Below are 20284 nucleotides of genomic sequence, written 5' to 3' on the forward strand. Positions count from 1 at the left end.
GCTGTTGGTTCCTTGGGCTCCTAAGGTTGTGGTGAGGACTGGTCACGTATCCCATCCGTGTTGCTGCTAAAATGAAGTAAGACTAGGACAGGGCCTTGGTTTTTTCACTGGCTCGCGGGAAATTGACATCAATTTTCAAAAGTAAGGACAGACCGCGGACTCTCATTCTGATATATCCCCCCATCACCTACATGATCTGGGCGCAGAATTATGTTTATGAGTGCCACGATGCTTGAGAAAAAAAACTGGTAAGGGACCTTCATTCCGCCATGTCGACTACGGTGCAGAGAAATGTGACTCGCAAGGGCATATTGTGATGAAATTGGTGTAGGTTGAATTATTAATCTCGTATTGTGAGCCAAGAACTACCAATGATCTACAAAACCAATGTCCTCCCATCATTATTACGATCTTTCCAAAGTTTGGTGACCAGATGTATTGTGTACGTCTCAGATCGAAGAGAGCCGTCCACACAGTCGGACAGCGGATGTCGGAGGCTCATTGCGAGCCTGTTTCCTTGCGGCTCTTGCCCTTCGTCGAGCGCCAACTTTTGGTGATTCCCCGCAGGAATCTTCTGAGCTTCGACTTTGTCGCTGGTGTAGCGAGATGACAAGTATGCTCGTGTTTGTGCTGTTTCAAGACTTGAGGCGTCAAGCTGGCAGGACGTAGATACTCTGCCGGGGCTTCTCGGTCGGTAAATCGGCATTGCGTTGTTCTGTTGATTGTGGCGTAGCCAGGTGGTTGCTCGAAGTTTGCTTGGTGGGGTCCTCTGAGCAAATGTTGATGAGGCGCAGAGGCGAGTTGGTCGTGGACGGCAGCTTGAACTGCAGTCGCAATTATTGCTGGCAAGTTCGTAGTGAGTTGATGAAGATTATCCTGAACAGTGCCAAGAGCTGTGTTGAGCATGGTGAGAGAGCCATTAAAGGTATTGCTCTGGGCTCCCAGGACAGCGTTGAGGGTGTTGATTTGCGCGCCCATTGCCGTACTCATGGATTTTGTTGAGGCGCCCATGGCTTCAGTCGACATGTTCACTGCATTGCCCACGGTGGACTGCAGGTTGGACATAACAGAATTAAGCGTATTGAGCTGCGCGGTCATCGCGCCGTCGATCGATGATAAGCCATTGAGTTGACTGTCAAAACGATCAATGTTGCCCTCCATCCGAGTGGCATTCATCCGCAGGGGGTTGGCGACGTCAAGCAGCGTCCGCTCCGCAATCTGCATGAACTCCTCGGCGATGGCGTCCAAATCGTCTTGTGTTGGGTTGCTGATGCCCTTGCGCTGAAGAGCGGCCTGCGTGATCTCAAGCATCCGGGTCTCCTTGTTGATTGAGTTCATCCAGCCTTGAACTCGGTGGTCCATCTCTTGAAGGCTGGACGAGCCTCCTTGGGCTTCATCGCGAGCTTTGATGCGACGAGCGATGTCGACCTTGAGCACGTTGTACCTTTCTGACGGGGGTAAGGCGGGATCGCCTCGTGCATCTCGGAGGCGCTGAAGATGCTTGTAGTCCTCCACGATAGCTTGAGGATCTTCGACGGTGGATGTTGTCTTGGGAAATTCACTTGTTGATCGTGCTTGTTCAAGTATGTCGCGCATGGCCTGAATCTGACCTGGGGCATATGCCGTGTTTCCAACCAAGACATGATTTGTGAAGCTCGGCATCACAGCGACGGTTTTTTGTGTATGATTTGCTGGGTTTTTTGCATCATAGAGTCCCAGGCTTGGAAATGAAAGCTCTGTATCGACGGGCGAATTAGGAGAGGAGAACAAGCTGGCAGAGTTACTGGAAGTGTCGGATAGGGGCGATGAGGCTCCTGACAAGAGATCCCATTGATGACCCTTGTCGGCGCCGGGTGGTGGCGACGAGTCGCCCATTGTGATAGAGATGAATTGACGTCGTATACGAGCTTGGGTATTGGAGTAAGAGTTTTGGGTCACCCCGTCTGCTCAGGTGGTCAATTGCGCGTCCAAACCTCGCAATCTGAGATGAGAGGGCGAAGAAGAGGCGAAAGAAGAAGCAATTGACAAATTTCTCACCAATTGGTCCAAAAGATGGAGTTTTCAAGGTGTAGAAGTGCGTCGCGATCGATGACTGAGAGAAGCGACGTGTGGTGGTTGATGGATTGGGCGGTGGTGAGAGCCAATCGCAATATGAGAGGGAAGACGAGTGCAAAGAAGGGAAGAAATTTCTGCGCCGGAGGGAATCCAGTTCTGCGCCGTGTGAACAGGATCCCAATTTTCGCTTCCTACGGGCTCGGGTGAGAGGGGGCTGGTAATGTCGAAGGGTCGAGGCGAGGGAAGGAGCTCGGGTTGAGGGAAGGTGCGGATGAGAGGTGAAGAGCGGACGGAGCACTCTGGTTGGCCACACGTCTGGAGGTCGGGAAATGGTCACATGCACTAGTACAGGTTTTTTTTTTGGGAGAATGATTTATTGAAAAATGCGAGTGGGAGATGAGTTGATGGAGTGCACCCGCTTCATGTCTGCCTTCCTGCCTACTTTGCATCCCAGAACGTATGCCCAGTAACTCGGGTAGAGTGAAATGGGATGCCCCCTCCTCCTCGAAGGTTTGTGATGTGAAGGCTCACATTTCACTCCATTAAGACGAGTTATCCCAGGTGTTGCCCCTCGACTTTAGCAACGTCGAGATGCATCGAAACGCATACCGGCCTTGGTCTTCAGAATGGAAGAAGATGCGGGCATCTAACAGAGCCGACGGGAAGTCTTTGGAATGGGGTGATACACATTATGTACCGTATGTTCATATAATTTTGATTTGATCGGATCAATCCCCTGGGAACGGCTTAACATCATTTTTTGGAAAGAAACGGGAAGTTGAAAGAAGCAAGTCAAGGCACAGAATGCGAGGATGTCGTCGAAACTGGCCCCAATGTCCCGGAGCTGGAGGGATTATCCCTGCTCCCCCGCTGCCAAGCTCACTCCACTTGCCCAATCCGGGCAGCGCCATGAACGACCCTTCAACGGCTCACGGTGCTCATGTCGCACCGAAACTTGCTGTTATCACTGAGCTGCGCAGAGAGGTGGAAATAAAGTTTGTCAATTTCCTATCTTCAGTATCAATCCCCCATTCAAGTAGAGAATAGAACATCCCTGCCAAGAACTCGATGGTAAGTGACATGTCTGTCGCCAAGAGGGAGAGGTTCATCTCCGGTCCTGTAGGTAGTCTTGTTAGCCCAGGCTCGCAGGAACAGCAGGAAAACAGTTACTCACATATCCCAACCAACTGAACTGCTTCTCGGTCCCCGTGTAACGCGCACGTGTCAGGCCACGCAAAGACAGGCGTGTTCGGTCCCAGTGTCCAGCCATGGTGATAGACCGGTATCTGAGTCCCGTTAAAATTAGGAAAGCTCATCTCCCTGGTCAGCGCCTGCGTTGAACATTCGGTGTTAGCATCGCTCGATACGGACTCGGAAGGGGGGCCTCGAAATTCGCCGGATTCGTGGACGGGGCAACCGGTCGTCTTCTCCACGATGTAGAGAAGTTGCAAGTCGTCGTCATCGTAATCGCGGGCTCGGGGGATATCGTGGTACGAACCAGTGTTGGCGGAACCAGCAGCCTGGTTCTGGGTCTCCTCCTTGACCTTGAATTCGGCCTGGTCCTCTTCCTCGTCCTCGTCGACGTAGGATGAGACAGCAGGATGATTGCCATGCTTGTATCGCTTGGTGTCATTGGTAGGAGAGGAAGGCGCGGCGGCACGTTTTCCCTTGGACTTGGGGGTGGCCTTGCTGGCGCTCTTGACGGGAGTCTTTGGGCTGGCGGTGTTGGAGCCAGGAGATGCGGTGCCGCCGATCGGGCCATTCTTTGAAAGCTCTCCGGGCTTCATTCCGTGGGCCTTGAGAATGCGCTCGAAGCGTTTCGCGCTGGAAGATGAGCATGATAAGCTTCAGTGTAGCGATTGCATGATACGAGAAATTGTGGGGCGATACTTACGCAGCAGCCTTGGATACAATGTTGCAGTCGGTTGCAACCGCGTCGAAGTCAACCTATTGAGGTCAGTTATTTGGTATCTCCAAATGAGGAAGAAGTAAACACTCACCCTGCCATTCTGAGAGTACTTGATGCAGTTCACAAGGAACTTGACTTGTCCCTCGGCATCGGTGCCAACAGTAGCCATGACGATTGTGGTGGATGAGGTTGAGTATCGAAGGTGTTGTGTGAAGATGGAAGAGCCAAAGCGAAACTTAGGGGAGAAAGATATCAGTAAGAGTCTGAGCCTTCGTCGTTGTTGGCAAGATGAAAAGACTTTAGAAGGAAGTTCTGGTGAGGGTGCCAGGTCAAGTAGATGAATAGATCTCATATGAAGTGGAAAAGCGGGTGCTACCTGAACAGGAGGTAGGAGCAAGCGGGCCAGGGAGTGAGAATGAAGCAGGCAAGAGGTAATGGATTTTCAAACAACAGGCGAGAGCCAACTGGACGAGGAATGAGAGGCAGCAGGACAGGAAGTGGGAGATAAGGGGAGCGTCAGGCACAAGTCAATCAGACAAAGATGAGGACAGCGAGTAAACAGGTGCCATCCTTAGAACTCGGTATGAGTGGCACCTGGACAAGGGCGATGCCACTAAAATCATTCATCCTGAATTTGCTTGATGGACTCCAGCCCAGGGTGTTACATGCAGCAGGGAGCCATAATGATATGACAGAAAGAATGTTGGGGTTGCCGGTGACAGGGCACGTAAACTGAAGACCCACTTACCAATGATGCCCAAAAGTTGAGAACTTCTTGATGGCAGTGTACTTGGTCTTGAAGAACTGATCAGCGTCGAGGCTGACTGGGTTTCTTGTGGGTGGGCGAGTGTGCTCCAGGCGTTTCTCGGTATCTTCGTGGCTCGTGGACTCTTGATGGAATAGGACGAGTAAAATGTGGCATTCCTCTTCTTGTCAGCTCAAGGACGATCTCACACCAGGTGCCTCCAGATTCCCGAGTCGTGGGTGGACGAAGAGGGGGAAGAGTCAGTCTGGACAATATCGACAAGATGGCATAGTTGGACACTGGTATTTAAAGCAGTCAGTTGAAGATGGGGTCCATGCATTAAAAATTTGTTCAAGAGGGCGACAGGGCAGATTCAGTCAAAGGAGCTCTATCAACTATTGGTTTTAATCAAGATGTATTACCTCTGAGGACAAGGGCACCAGCCCCTCAAGGCTGTGCGAATGTGTGGCACATATGAAAAGGAGACATCAAAAACTCTTAGGATTCCTGTGAAAGCTTTTGTCGCCTTGGATTTCTATGTTTCCAAGTTACTGAACCGGAAAAAGAGGCTTACAAAGAGTCAAGGATGGTTAGAACAGCAACAATGGGAACAAATCAGAGGGTCACTTCAGGCGCCGACTAGAATATTAAAGCAGAGAAAATTGATAAGAGCAAAGAATCCTGTCGATATCTAGCCTGATCCGCCACTATGTAGACTCAGGTCTGGCTTTGGCTTTGCTCTGTTTTCTTGTATGAACGTTCCCGAAGTAGATCGCCGTTGCCCGATTTCCATCCCTTATGACGAAGGCAACGTTCCTGAGAGGTGCAGCCTACTCGCTTTCGTCGTCCATGTTCTCATCCTTGGCGGTCTTGCCATCGGAGTCGCTCTCCAGCTTCGCCGAGACATCCTCGTCCGCATCGGACTCCTCCTCCACCTCCTTGGCCTGGATACTAGTTAGTAACCATGATGGCTACATATAAAGCGGGAATGTAAAGAGACAGGAATTTACATACCTTTTTTTTCTGGGCCGTTCCCTTCTTCTTGGTAGCGGCCTTCTTGGTGACCTTGGAGTTGTTCTTGGCAGCAAGGGCTCCCTTGCCCTTACCCTTGGCCGAGCTGGTGCTGGCGCCGGCAGAGCCGTCAGTGGAGCCCCAACCGTGCTTCTTCGAGATTACTCGGAAGCGATCTCTGGCGGATTTGGCGTTGGCAAGGCCCAAGACGTCGGCCACCTTGTCAAAGTCGACGTCGGGGCGCGACTTGAAGTTGTCGAAGACGGCCTTGATGAACTTGACCTCGGACTCGGTGAAGGTAACAACGGAGCCATCGTCCTCAACAGCCGCAGTCTTCTTGGGAGGCATCTTGTTAAAGCAGATGGTTAGCAGAAGAAGCGAAGGAAATAAATGGAAGTATAAAATGACTCTGGCTTACAATGATGGTTGGTTGGTTGATGTCGTTGATGTTGATGTGTCTTGGGTGATGTGCCTGTTGTAGCAGGGTTGTGTGGCGTTGAAGTGGGAAAGGCAAACTTCGCTGGATATGGATTGGAAAGAAAGAGAAGAGAAGACAATCAGGCTGAACTGGAAATTGAGAAGTTAATATAGCTTTGACTGGTACGCGTGCTTGTGTCGAGAAGGTGCTCGACACGAGTACCCGCCTTGTGAGGCTTCGTGATCTGCTACTTTAGCAGGCAGCCGTCTCTGGCTTGAAATCAATCAAGGCGAGTGCATACGGAACAAGCGGGTCACTAAGGTGAAACCCAGATGTTCAAAAGGATCAGAAACAACATGGGAAGGAATGCAGGAGAAGCGAATGGATGGGATGATGTGCCACGACTAAAGAAAGATATCTATCACCCCCTTACTTGAGGTCATGCTTGATCTTGATGATCACATTAAACCCGAGATGAGTCTTCAGAAACAGAAAGAATCCACAACATACCATCTAAGCTGAGCAATCTGATTCAAATTGACCATTACTGAACGGAGTGAGACGATTGCAATTCATGACACGCTGGTATCTGGGGCGAATCAGATCCTTTGACAGAGCCCATTGAACTGGGTTTCGACAAGTAGTAGGCCGCTCTGTAAACATTACTTGGAACGGTGTCATATCAAAGGTCAATGATTTAAAGTCTTGTGGTAGGATCGTCAAGGTATGTATTGACGCAGCAAGTATGTACCAGGCCTTTCCCCTATCGGTGTAACCAGAGCCTGCAACAAATTTGTCCACCATTCTCAATACAGCAGGCAGGGTGCTCATATGCAGAGTGCCAAGTGATGTTCATGATTCACGTGCTTCAGTAAACGTCAGAAGCCTTATCCTCGAGCTTGAGCAGAGCCGTCTTGCTGACGGGCTCTTCCTCCTCGCCACTCATGGCTCTGCCTTCGTTTTAATCCTGCTCTGACTTGATGGTCGTTTCCTTCGCTCCCTTGGCGCCGACACGGCCAGTGTTTTTCTTGACCTTGGAATCGGATCCAGACGTGGCAGAGGAGCCCTGGGCCTTGCCTCTCTTCTTGGGCGATGGGGATGCGCCTGGATTGAATTTGCGTTTAATCTGTCCGTATCTAGTCTTGGGTTGGGCATGTTAGCACACGAATACTTGGGTATTAAAGAGACGGGACAAACCTGGGCAACACCCGCGCTCTTGAAACCAGCCGCAGCAGCGAATGCATCCCAGTCGATATGGGGCTTCTCCTGCATGTGTTGGAAGATTTGCACCATAAAAGCGACGTCGCTGGGGGATGCGGTAGGAGTCGTCTGGTCAGCCATGTTGGATGTGTGTCTGAGGCAGGTTAGCCAACCCAGAAATCTCAAGATTCAAGAAAAATAGAATGAATCAGAAGAGAACTTACAGTTGGTTGATGGTTTCTTGTAGTAACTGGCGGGTGCAGACGAGTTGTGGTTGGCGAGAGGAAGTGGTGGCGAGAAGAAGTGGTGAGAGAAGAGAAAACTTTGGGTAGTAGAGTGGGAAATTATTTAAATCCGCAGGTGAACGGAAGTAAACAGGGAAGGGGTACCGGTGCCTCGAATCTGAAAATGAAACGACAAGGATGGGGTTGTCCAGGGAAAGAAAATAGGGAAACTTTTCTAGAACTGGCTCTTGAAAGGTGAAGGGAATCTGAAGTGTCCTCGACTCGACACACACTACCTGCGCACACGGGTAACAGGCAACTACGTGTTTACGGCACGTGTCAAGAATTCAATTTTCAAGTAATAATAATTTTTGATGGCATAACGAATGTATGGTGTTGATAAAGGAGAGGGAGAGTCTTGCATATTTTAACCAAATATGCCTCGTGAACAAGTCGTCGACATTTTGCTAGAGACGTTTACGCTTGACGGGTTCCTTCCTGATGATATCATAGATTTAACCAATAAATCAAAGGCTCTTCCGTAATAGAGGAGAATTATCCCGTTCAACCAAAAATGGAATATACCATAGATATGAAAGGCATGCTTTCCCGTCGCTGAATGCTAATTCGTTCAAAGGTTCTGGGTTAAGCATCACCTCGACCATACCAAAGTGACCTGGACGCAACAGCTGATTGGATTAAGTGTTGGATAGCACTTATGAGAGTAGAAGGAAGTTATATCAGACTGAAAAAGCACCGGCCGAAATATGAACATTATAATCAAAGGAACCCGGCATGTTTGGGGTCATATTGTTGACATCTTGGTGCGGCTGGTTGCCTAACGTCGACTGAAAGCCTACAAAGATCTACCGCTGCCTCTTCCAATGATTGAAGCTTGCTAAGGGGTTGGACGCGGGATTTGGGTTGGCACCGCGAGTGTCTGCCCGCATGCCAAGCCAAGTGTGCCTCTTCAGTCAACGACGAGAGCAAGTTTGCCACTGGCAACCTTTCCAACAGACTCTCAACAGCCGTGCTGCCAACTGTGGCATATACAGAAGTACCAGGCCAACGGTATTATTTATCTACTGTTGTCCTCGGTCTGTCATGTGCAGGGGTCAGGGCACATCCAACTAGCTCTCGAGTCGGCAAGAGATAACGTCGGGGTTACCTACCAACACGCTTCGGTAGTCCTTGGTTCACGGACGCAACCGACTGCCTCTTCATTACTGTAAATGCAACGAGTCTCGCCGAGGAAGCAACTATCGGCAGAGAGGAAAAAACTATTAGATGGAAACGCCGTATCAATTTTAAAGCAGGACGGATGACAAACGGGACCATACTTCCCCTTTTAGCCCACCAGCTCTCGTCAGCATTCAAAGTTTTATGCTCTGGACAGACTGGTGCTCCTTCAAACTTACACCTTGGGTCGTTAGTTTGGGCTTCGTCGTATACTTCACAGTCATGGCGAAGCTAGAAGCATGCCACCTTCGTCCGTCCTGGTGGAAAGAATAACTTGGAGGAGAGGAGTCTCAAACTGGCACCCTGGACAAAAATCAAGAAGGTTGGTGAACCATAATATCCTCGCCTTTGAGAAGCTTCTAGATGCAATAAACAATGACATTTGCCCGGTTGTTGGAATATTTTCAGATCAACAGAGAGATATCTGCACGGGCCGCATGCCGGCAATCCCGTTTACGCAAAGTGCTTGATTGAGAATAAGGACATGGCTTTCTTCGTCTTTGCTATCTATTTTTCAGCATTATAGTTGAAATACCCTTGAGATGTTACTTCAAAAAAATCCGTCTATGTAACGATTTCGCCATGTTGATTCCGCTCTTTGGTGCGCAGCGTCGTGTTGTGGGACTGTCGCGATACTCGGACAACTGCAATCTTCGGCTTCAAGCATGAAGTGCCTCCTCGAGCTCGGGTAGCCTCCCCTTCCCTGCCCACGATGAAGGCCTTGATGAACTTACGATGTCCGCTCGAAAGCGGCCGAGAAACCTGATGCTGAGCCTGAGAACGCCCAGGAACCTCAACCACTCGCCTCGCCGACGCAGGATGCCCATGTTCCTTGTCGTCGAACCACCCTCTCTCCTTTCCCTCTGCTGTTCTTTCCATTTCCTCCGTCTTCTACAAGGGGTGCGTTGCGGACGCATTCCGATTCACCACCCCAACACCAACCTCTTGGACTTACACGGCTCCCAGAAAATCCGGCTCATGATCTTCAACATGTCCAAAACCATCAAAGACACGATCATTCCCCCGCGAGAAAACAAGACTGAAGTCGTCGATGTGGCTCTTGCGAGAGAAAGCGGCCGGGAGCAAGATTCCATGGTGTTTTCGAACGACACCCCGAGCGGCGCCGGTATCCAGAACAAACTTCGGGTCCAAGACAGACTGACTTGCCGCAAAGTGCCAGATAGACAGACGGACGAAGCTCGCAATCCATCGTGATATCGAGAAACCTGTTAATTCCTGTTTTCGTCCGACTTGAAGAACTTTCCTGGTTTCTCGTGGCGCAAGAAGAATTGAAGACGTGTGTCTCGATCGATCGAGTTTCGAAAGCTTCAGTCCTCCGAATCGACTCACGATGCGTGCGCATCAATCGGCGCAGTAGGTGCATCGTTGAGGTCGTCCGCATCTGACATCTCAACCTCACCTGCCGCAAACGGCCCGGGGTAGCAACACGCCAACCAACACGCTCAACCCCAACGCCGACAACCCATGCAACCAACCAACTCCCCCATCAAATTTCCATGGCCTTCCAACGCAACATGCTGCATTCGCAACCGCACGCAAGCGCAACCATATGGCATGCATCTCAAAGTCTTATAATAATGCCCCCATGCCCATTAAATGCAACCCAACACCTGCCCCTCGCCCCAGCATGATCCCCAACTTTACCCCGCCTACTACCTACTATCTTGACCTCATCTTCCAACATCTATTTCCCCCCGCAAAGATATCGCGTCAACGAGGTGCATAATCCATATGCCCTTGGGCGCCTCTTTACAATGGTGTTGCTTGATGCCCAGGGAACGGCATTATCAGCATCCATTGCAGCGTATGATTGCTGCAGCAGCCCAAGGACTCGGCATCTTTGATCCGGGCTTCGAGACAGGTCTTGCGAGACCGTAAGATTCTCAGCCCTCTGTGATACCCTCAAAGGGCATGCAGGTGGCCACGGTCAGAGTATCTCGATGAGGCTCGTAAGCAATCACATGCCGTCCACGCCTTCTATTTCGAGCACGCTGGTAGTCATTTTACAAATGGCTTTCGCGATCCGGTTTGTCAGCCGAGTCGAAATCGATGACAGGTAAAGACTCATTCGATTTTATTTTGTAATTACCCCCCACCCCAGAGGTTCACTCGAGAGTGAGAATCAACATCATACGTTGTCGTTGTGTTGGTTGTGTTGTACGAGCTCCGAAGGAAGCCGTCATATCAAGGCAACCCCCAGACCCCCATTCCGTCGGGCACTGCTGGGTCGACTGCGGCCATCCGGCCGCCCACCCTCCAGGCTGCCGACATGTTGCGAAAGCCATGTAGTATATACTCCGTAGGACGAGACACCCCCAAACTCCTCGGGGCGATTATGGCCTTCCGAAAGGGGGCAATGGAGGACGCATCACGAGAGCGTCCCAGTTTGGGCGGGCGGGCTCTTGATTTACTCCGTGTTAGTCAGACAGGATTTTTGACTCACTGCCCCGGTACGACGGGAACCAGTGAAGTCGACCCCAAATGCGACACGATGCTGATGTAAGACCGTTGATGCCCACACAAAGTAGTAAGAGTCAAAAGTAACGTTGGTCATCAAATGTCGAGGCATAGCGGTCGCAGAACCCGTTCCAATGCAACAGCAATAAGGCTCAACGGCGCTTCGCCCGAGAGCAGATCCTTTCGGTAGACTTGGACCTTCCTCACCCTCCCCCCTCCCCCCTCTAGCGACCGTTTCAGACTCACCGTTTCCGGGCACAACTCAAGTTTTGTGCATTCCATGCACAACCCTTTCCGTCCCTCCGGGAGACTAATCCGGTCCCAACCGGCCCAAAAGCCGACGCTCGACGCTTCAAGAGCAGCAAGAGGCCCGCTAGTCCGAATCAGGACATCTTACCCTGCCTTCCCCTTCGGGTCCCACAACCCGCGGCCGGCCCAATTTCGGTTCCCCAGCACCCTAGCACCGAGAAAAAAACAAAAAAGTCTAGCGGTTTTCCAGAAGGTGCGGACACTCTCAGTTCCCTGGCTCTGCATCTTGGCCCTGGCCCCCGGGCATACTTCCGGTGGCTCGGTGCACCAGGGGCTAGGCTAGGCAAAGAAGATCCATGAATCAAGACGGAGGACGCGCGACTGGGGGGCGTGGATGGGTGAGTGAGTGCTCGGTGCGCTCGTATGCAAATAGCTGCAACGCCGGCCGCGGACGCTTGTGATGGCCTCCCGCGAGGAAGAAGGAATATCACAGAGGGTGGCAGGCGGGAGCGGTGCTTTTTCGGTGTGGCATCGGTGTCGATACCCGTCTAGAACAGGCCGGCTAGTTTGCCCCGTTTCAGTCCGATGTTCCCCTTTCTTCTTTCTGGATCGTCGAGTAAGGCCCATCGACGGCACAGACCGGATGCGACTCGAGTGCAGCCGGGCTCTAGCATGTGGTGCAGTAGCATTTGTCGTGGTGCTTGTTCAAATCATTGCAAACACAGGACGAAAACTCATGAAGCTGCCTGCCGCGTACGCCAACCGATGGCCCACGGGCCACCGCTCCCCAGGAGGTCGTTCCCCTGCGGCAGCTTGGCACAGTTGTGCTTTTTCCCTTGCGTACCTGCATCCCGCCCTGTTGGCCAAAGGGCCAGAAAAGGGAACCATGTTTCCCCCTGCCCAGTGGTCACAACCGATTCGGGACGAGAGTTTGCCAGCGATGGTGAGGACCAGTCATATCGCGAGCGACCGTCTCTGCGATTTCATTCGAGGGCGGAATACGATCTCGGCCTCCGTTGTTGGGGGCTTACACTAACTACGACGCAAACGTCGAGAGGGCTGGGGGAAAAGGGGTCCCCGGGACAAACACCGCTCGCGATCCAATCCGAACTGCCCGTTTGTTGTTTGTGCCACCCGGAAGAAAATCCCAAAGCGCAACGCAACGGTTGGACTATTCTTAGGCGAGGTAGGCAGGTCAGGTCAAACAAAGAGTGGTTGACCGTTCTCATCCCGAGGCTGGCACACACACCCTCCTTCATCACAACTATGGGCGATCCGGGGAAACAAAGGGTGGTGTACCGTAGTAAGGTAGTGTAGGTCAGTGTAATGGGATCCGGTGCGCCACCCCCAGTCTGAGTCAGGCCGGGGAAGCACTCGCCTCGGTTCGGGCGCAGGCAATGGCGGGCTGAGCCGGTCAGCACGACCGTATTAGCCATGGCACTGGGCAGTAAAGGCACGAATAGCAAGTCGCCTCTGTGTGCGAAAAGTAGCCGGCAGTAGGCAGTATGGCGGTAAGGGCAAGGCGGTCTGGTATGCACCTGTCACCGCCATGCTCGGAGTGTGTGTAGGTGTTGTGTGCGTGTGTGTGTGCGTGTGTGTGTGCGTGTGTGTGTGTGTGTGTGTATGCGTGTGCGCGCTTGCATGTGTAATACACCATGTTTGAGTCGCATCGGGTCTTGAATGGGAATTGTATTGGACGTCTCGGGTGTCGATCGACATGTCGGAATCATTGGACGCTGGGGGAATGGCTAGTCAGCAGCAGTCAGAGGCAAGAACCCCCCATCCTATCCCGAGCGGGTGTATTTGCAAGTTCCTCGTCGTCTCGTCTCTTTGGATGCGGATGCGGTTGCGTGTTCGTTCGAGGGGTTTTGTTTGGTGGTCTGGGTGGTGGGTGGTGATGTCGGTGGTTGTCTGGCGGAATGGAGGAATTTCGGGCATGCGACGGAATTCCACAGGGGGGGAACAAACTGCTTCCTCGCATTGTTGCATCCGGGGACACCCATTACTGCCATGCAAGCCAGTCGCATTCCCAAGAAAGATTAACCCGACTCATCCAAAACCTTGACCCGGGGAGTGTTGCTGTTGGTTTGCCGGCCGGGGAAGCACTCGGCCGTCACTTTGAGTGTTACCGATTGAGACGATGATACGTCTGTAACTCTGCCAACACTCCGTATGGTGTACGAAGTATCTGAGTGTAAATGAATGCGACTCTTGGCGGGAAAAAAGAAGACGCGCCGCTAATGAACAGGATCCATGTACTCTCGCCTCACCCTGCCCTGGCTGACTCCGGGCATCTGGTACCCTGGGGAGGATACATGATTACACTACGGTACGGATACGCTACGCCAGGATGAGAGGTGCCAGGGGTAGGACGGAAGGCTGGGTCAAACGTCGCGGCAAAGGACGCCGAGAAACGACAAGGGACGGAGGGGAAATGAAATTTTTGCGGAAAGGAATTGAAATGACGAAAAAGAAGATTGGTGATGATTGTGAGACCGGGGATCTGAACCGGTGCAGTGGATTGGATGGGGAAGCAGAGCAGAAGAAAGGAGCCGAGAGACAACGGCCGCGAGCCGGGGGGGAGGACGAGGACGAGGACGACGGAAATGGCCTCTTTCGTTGGTTACCCTTGTATTGCTTTTGTCCCCTTTTTTGCAATTTCAAAAGGGTCGGAGTCTATTCGTATATCGCCGTTCTCGTCTGTAACTGGAGCGGAATGGGCGCGGATGCAATGCGACGCGATGCGCCAGAGGCCATCAGCCCTGGGACGCTGTGCTGGATGCAGCCACGGCAGATTGCGGCACACCTCCTTTTGTGGCGGACAATCAATTGAAAATTGACAATTGGCACCTGCTGGCGGGGGCTGCTGTACAATGTACGACACCTCACAACTGCTGTAGGGGAGGCATTGTGGTTGCTGGAAGGGGAACAAGATCAGCACCATCCCCCCTCCGTCAGCGCCCACCGGCATAAGGTGGCGGAAGGGGCCCAGGCGGCGGTGAGGCGCTGTAAGTGTGCGGTGTGCACGCAGTGGTTCCCCGGACGCGGTTTGCGCGTCGCCGTCCCTTTCCAGCTCCCCAGCCTATTGACGCCCAAAGTCGGAAAGGGAAGCAAATCCAAAGCTGGAACCCGACAACTCAAAGAATGCGGGGTGTGAAGAGGGGCGATGCCTGGAGCTGTTTGATGGTTATGAGGGGGGCGCGTACCAGACACAGGGTACGACAGCGGCTTGATACTGTCAAATGCGAAATGCGATAGGTTCCGCCTTACTCGAGCCCCGGCCAGAGTTGGGAGATTCAGCGAGAAAAGGACAGAAGGGTGCCCAATGAATGGGTTGGGGGGTGTGAGGTTGGTCGCCAGCGCGTGTCAAGCAAGGACGGGTAAATGGGACAGCGAGATAAATGCCAGAGCCTGAAGTCTGGACGGAGAAGCACCGAGCACACCGAGGCACCTTGCTCGTGCCAGTCGTCTGGCTCGCCCGAGGTCCGGGGCAGCCCAGACTGCCTTCCGCGGGGACCGGGGCTCGCAAGAAGAAAAGAAGGAGGCCACAACAGTTTGGATAGCCGGGGCTGGATGGCAGCGGGAATGGAATGGAATGGGGCCAAAGGGCCAGACAGAAGCAAAGGGCGGGCCCCCAGGCCAGGCCAGGTGTGAAGCATGCCCTTGAGGGGGACCTGGCCCTGCTGCCGCTGTCGGGCGGGCCTTGTGCCTTGTCGGCAGTGATTGCTGCTGCTGTTATTGCCGGGGGGGCGCTCTTCCTAGCGTACCGCCTAGAGGGCTTGAGAGCCAGTGTCCCGGTCGAGACCAGCTTTCAGTTGAACTCTCGTCCTCTGCATCCCTTGGAAGTATCTTCCAGAGCGGGGTGGGTGCAGAGGTACAAGGTGCGGATGGCTATCGACCGCTGCTGACTCTTCCCCCCCTCCCCTCGCAGCCAATCAATCCCGACACGCCCTCCCCCTTCTGACAAGGCGGTCAAACACCGCTCCTTCTTATTCCGTTTTCTTTGCTTTTTTGGTGGCTGCCGCTCTGCCGCCGCTTGCTGCTTCCCCGTCTGCGGTCTACGGCCCCCCTTCCGTCTAGCGTAGGCCCTCGGCCGCCCCATGTCTCTTCCCTCCCACAATCGCAATGTCGCCAAATGTCGCCCATGCCGGCCATGTCTCTCTCCCTCCCACAGAGGCCCAGATGCCTCCTCCCTCCGGTCTAGGTAGATCTTTTGGCCTGCGAGTAGGGGGGCCGGCCCCGTGTTTGTCCCTGCGTGGGGGTGGACAAGCGACACAAGCACACCAACCGGGGGCCAACAATCGCCATTGAGGAGAGACAAGAGAGGTGAGCAGAGTCAGAATCGACGCCTGGAATGCCGTCTCGCTTGCCCGTCCGTTCGCATTTCCATTCCCAATCCTCATTCCCCCCGGCCTTGCGACTCGTTATTTGCCCGCATCTTTTCCATGTCCCATTTTACAAAGTAATTAACTCCCATGTACGGAGTACGTCGTGTACCGGCTGCATGTATATACCCCTGGCTCTTTATTTGCCCTCTATTCCGAGTCATCGCCGTGTTTCGAACGCACTCTCGCCTAATCAGCGGGCTTCAATATCACAATCATTGCTGCAGGAAAAAACTGTCATCACAAGATACCGAGAACCGAGAGAGAGTCATCGTCATCAACTCCAGCAACAAGATCCCGTCAGCCCCGAGAGCCACACACACATACACACACACACTGACTCTCTCCCTCTGCCGACTTACTCAGGTGCGCAAACACACATCATCGCCGAAAAGCAGGATTTCGTTCCTCTCTGTCCGTATCGTACCGTAACGCGCACCATACGCATCGGACAACAGGGCGACGTCCAGCTCCTCGGCAACGCCACGTCAAGAATAGTCACTGGCCCAGGCCCACGGTCCAACCCAGAAGCAAGTAATGCCAGCCTGAAGGTACCAAGGATTGGGAATACGGACTTCCTCCCGCGACCGCCAGCCCTGTCGCCGACATTTGACCCTTCTCGTACCGCCGCTACACTGCTTTTTTCCCACCTGCACGCCCTCCACACGCCCCCCCTCGACCGACGACCGCAACCGCCCAACACCCACGCCCCCCCAGGCATCCAGACCCCAGGCCCCAGGCGTTCCGTTCCCTGCCCTGCGCTGTCAGCACTCTCACCCCCCAACTTCCACCTCCGTCACCGCCTCCCTCCCTTGCCTCGTTTTCCCACCCCCCCGGGACCCCGGGAACTGTTGCCCCCAATTTTTAGGCTTGCAAAGTCCACTCTCCGAAATTCCTCGGGACGTTGCTCTGCCCAACCTTGCACCTCCTGGCCCTCACCCGCACCCCCCTTACACACCCCCCCGACCCAGGGAAGGCAGACGCGCCCCCTCGACACTTATAAGTCTCCCGTGTCCACCTCCTCCCACACTCGCAGACTAGACGCGAGATCAACAACGATATCCACAACCAAGTCTTAGACGAACAAGACCTTACTCTACCAACTTCACACTTCACACATCGCAGCCATGTACGGCTCATACGGTTCATACAGCTCCATGAGCGCCATCTCCATCTCTGCTCCCATCGACATCGCCCCCAGCAACATGCTCGCCCACGACCGGTCGTGCGCCTTCCCTTCCTGGCCACGCCGCGACACCCTCGCCGACTTTGACGGCGAGCCCAGAGCCACCTCGTTCCTCTCCGACGAGGACCTCTTCCCTCAAGACTTTGAGGACGACGCCCACAGCGTCTCCAGCGCCGGCAGCTTCTCCTCGCCCAACTCCCGCTCGCCTCAGATCAACGAGGCCGCCCTGCTCGAGATGGAGCGCGAGAGGATGGCCCTCCAGCGCGAGGCCCTCCGCTGCGTCATGCTCGAGAAGGAGCGCCGCCGCCAAGCTGCCATCCAGCAAAAGAAGTCGCAGCGCCGCGGCAGCTCCAAGAAGAGCCCCAAGAACAAGATGGCCTCCATGGCTCCCATCGCCGAATGAAGCTCCACAATAAGCTTTAGCTACTCAACTCTTATCAGCGATGCGCAACCAGCTCTTGTTCGGATGAGCAACGTGCCTCCCCCGGAGGAGCACACTCATCCTCGCTCACACCTCGTCTCAACGAACCTTAATCAATAATCACGGCGCATTTACACCTTGTTGCCGGCGAAAGCTACCACCAACGCCTATGGCCACTCACCAAAAGGCATGGAGTACAACATCGCACCAAAGCATATCCTCAACTTACACACACTTTGTCACGCGGCAAAGGCGGCGTGCAACCGACCATCCAAAATCCGGTCTCTTCAGCAGCACGGGGCGACTCGGAACGCCGTGTGGGGGAGCACAAGCAAAGCCGACTGTGGGGGAGCCCGCAGCAGTGTGTCTCAGCCACACTTTCCACAAACTGAGCGGTGTCGGCCACCTACCGAGGAGTCATCCGGTATGGCAGGTGAGGATAGGTCGGCTGCCTCACTGCGTCGCAACCGGACCTGATCCAGGCCTCGTGGATTCTTCAAGGGTGCACGCATTTCACATGCTGTGCCAGGTTTTTTTTATGTTACTTTGTTTTCTTTTCGTGTTGATACCCCTTATTGCCGCCCTCTGAGGCCGCGCAATCATTTTTTGTCGCATGGAGTTCATTTACATTGGATTTTGTATGGAGTGATCATCGGATCGATTTTTGGGAATGGAGGAAGTATGGTTTACAGCACTTACTTGCATCCGCTGCATCGCATTACGGGGGCATTCGGATCATCACTGGCACATCATGGTATCAGCGTCATGATCTTTCGCATCTATTAGTATTTAGTATGAGATACCCCTCGCCTCGCGCGACATCAACATTTGATTCTATTCTACACATTACAAATCTTGCCTCCTATACCGTGCTGGTGACTCGTGAGTGACTTGGCTTATACATTCATCCACTCGAGATCGTATTCGTGCCCGAAAAGAAAGAGTCACACATTTGAAATGTCGGTGTCGTTTGGGTCACGTTCGGAGTCATAGTCGCACACGGAGAAGCGTTAGCATGTGCGGCCGACTTGGTGGTGGTGGTGGTGCAGGCTGATGCGTCTGCCGCGTATGGGTTGCTGAGATGGTTGCCGGTTTGTTGACAAGTCCAGGCTCTCTGGCCCGCCTGGGCTGAAGGTTCACCCGGGCGTTCTAGCCACAACTGATGTCGTCATTGCGCTGGCATGCACTGTCTTGGGGCAGAGCCCCCCAACTAAAACGGCCAGGGACGGTCGGGATCCCCATACAGAGTGACTCCCGTTGCGAATTCCCGGTGGGATCCAGTCTCCAGAGCCCTGAGCCCCAAAGCCCAGAGCCCGCCTTAATTATGCCGCTGCTCCTCCGACCTGGGTACACAGCCACATTAAGCCTGTACTTTTTGGTTGGCATTTTTGCATTTACGTTTTGGCGCATTACGAATCTACCAAAATATCCCTTTTTTGATGATTAATATGGACGGGTGGATGAATGGATGAACGGACGGACGGTCATTTCGGATACCTGCCATGGGGCTTGGCCCATCCGCGCTCGATGGGTTGGGATGGATGGGCGACGTCCGTCCCAGGCAGAATACGGAACCTTGGCCTCGGTGCCGCGGCAACTTGGTCTAAGCCGTCTGTCTTCTTTAGCTCGTTTAGACAGCCGGCGGCGCGCAATGTTTGTCCATGATGACTTTAACATCCAAGCACCGGAGCGAATCGGAGACCCGGGTCTGAGAGAGAGGGTGGGGGGCAGGTACTATTCTTGATTTTGGTATGCCACGGTATTGTGCTTTCGGCCAACCTTTTTTTGTTTTGGGTTTCCGATGATTCATTCGGTACGGGGGGATTTTGAAGTCGATCCCATGATCTACCGAGGTCCTGGGGGAATTCTGGGGATTGCTTGTCGAGATGGATATCCTGGGTGCACACCTTCCCGCCGGTGGCGGCAGTGGTGATGCGGAGAGATATCACCCGCGTCTAGGCCGCGAGCGCGGAATCTTTCGGACTTTAGGTCCGGGAGACAGGCAGATAGGATGGAGGGGTAGGGAGGGAGGTGTGCAGGTATTCGTAATCGCCAGGGAGACGCCCCGAGTCGACTTCCTCTGATGCGTTCGTGATGACTGCGAAAGCCGGCGAAGCTCGAGTCAATATGAGATGGTCATCCCGGGCGTGACGAAAGTACGCGCGACGTAGGGATTTTCGGCTGGCTCGAGATGCGAAATCGAGATTGTGGCGTTGGAGATCTCCGGGGAGGCGACTGGCAACGGCTCACAAGCCACACACGCACTTTACGGGCATCTTCCAAAACTCACAGCTCACCTTGGGCCGACGGCTTCGGCGGTACCTGAGAGAGAGACGGAGAGGTCTGACAGGCTGTCCGAGTAAGAATAGTGAGATAGACTCATAATGTCTGACATTCCAGTTTCGCCCCCTTCTTCCGCCCCAGGAACTGACCGAGTCTTTGAATATCTGGCATTCCAGTGCCCCCATCTCCTGTTCCTGGAGGTTTTGCATACGGAATTCCTCAGATAAGGGGCGTGCGTTCTTCGCCATCTCTCTGTCTCTCCAGCACGACTCGACAGCGCCCCCCCTTCCCCCTCCGCTGCGATGCCGGACGTATAGCTGGAATTACCAGCTGCATTCCCTCTCCCTCGGAATCTCGATACCGGTTTTTGCAGCTCTCCAGCTGCGATAGGGCTGCGAGAATGCGGGAGAGAACGGAAGGAATGACGGACTTGGCGAAAACCCTCCCCGCATGCGCGCAATCGCTCGCGGGGTATCCTCAC

General features: G+C 53.6%; 5 protein-coding genes across 5 annotated transcripts; 1 reads left to right on the forward strand and 4 right to left on the reverse strand.

The window, feature by feature from the left end:
• Positions 1-498: 498 nt before the first annotated feature.
• EsH8_II_000078 (uncharacterized protein) lies at positions 499-1596 on the reverse strand (the record flags this gene model as incomplete). Its single annotated transcript, XM_083263376.1, has 1 exon — positions 499-1596. One exon carries the CDS (start codon positions 1594-1596, stop codon positions 499-501), a length of 1098 nt encoding a protein of 365 aa, XP_083120698.1.
• A 1625-nt stretch (positions 1597-3221) lies between these two features.
• Positions 3222-4133, reverse strand: EsH8_II_000079 (uncharacterized protein; the record flags this gene model as incomplete). The annotated part of the gene is made up of 3 exons (XM_083263377.1): positions 3222-3879; positions 3950-4002; positions 4056-4133. 3 exons carry the CDS (start codon positions 4131-4133, stop codon positions 3222-3224), a joined length of 789 nt encoding a protein of 262 aa, XP_083120699.1.
• A 1406-nt stretch (positions 4134-5539) lies between these two features.
• Positions 5540-6068, reverse strand: EsH8_II_000080 (uncharacterized protein; the record flags this gene model as incomplete). The annotated part of the gene is made up of 2 exons (XM_083263378.1): positions 5540-5653; positions 5724-6068. The coding sequence occupies 2 exons, from the start codon at positions 6066-6068 to the stop codon at positions 5540-5542; spliced, it is 459 nt and encodes a 152-aa protein (XP_083120700.1).
• Positions 6069-7099: 1031 nt separating this feature from the next.
• Positions 7100-7479, reverse strand: EsH8_II_000081 (uncharacterized protein; the record flags this gene model as incomplete). Its single annotated transcript, XM_083263379.1, has 2 exons — positions 7100-7279; positions 7336-7479. The coding sequence occupies 2 exons, from the start codon at positions 7477-7479 to the stop codon at positions 7100-7102; spliced, it is 324 nt and encodes a 107-aa protein (XP_083120701.1).
• A 9561-nt stretch (positions 7480-17040) lies between these two features.
• EsH8_II_000082 (uncharacterized protein) lies at positions 17041-17502 on the forward strand (the record flags this gene model as incomplete). The annotated part of the gene is made up of 1 exon (XM_083263380.1): positions 17041-17502. One exon carries the CDS (start codon positions 17041-17043, stop codon positions 17500-17502), a length of 462 nt encoding a protein of 153 aa, XP_083120702.1.
• Between the last annotated feature and the right edge of the window lie 2782 nt (positions 17503-20284).

Source organism: Colletotrichum jinshuiense, chromosome 2 (genome assembly GCF_051148585.1).
Source record: "Colletotrichum jinshuiense chromosome 2, complete sequence".
NCBI lineage: Eukaryota > Fungi > Ascomycota > Sordariomycetes > Glomerellales > Glomerellaceae > Colletotrichum > Colletotrichum jinshuiense.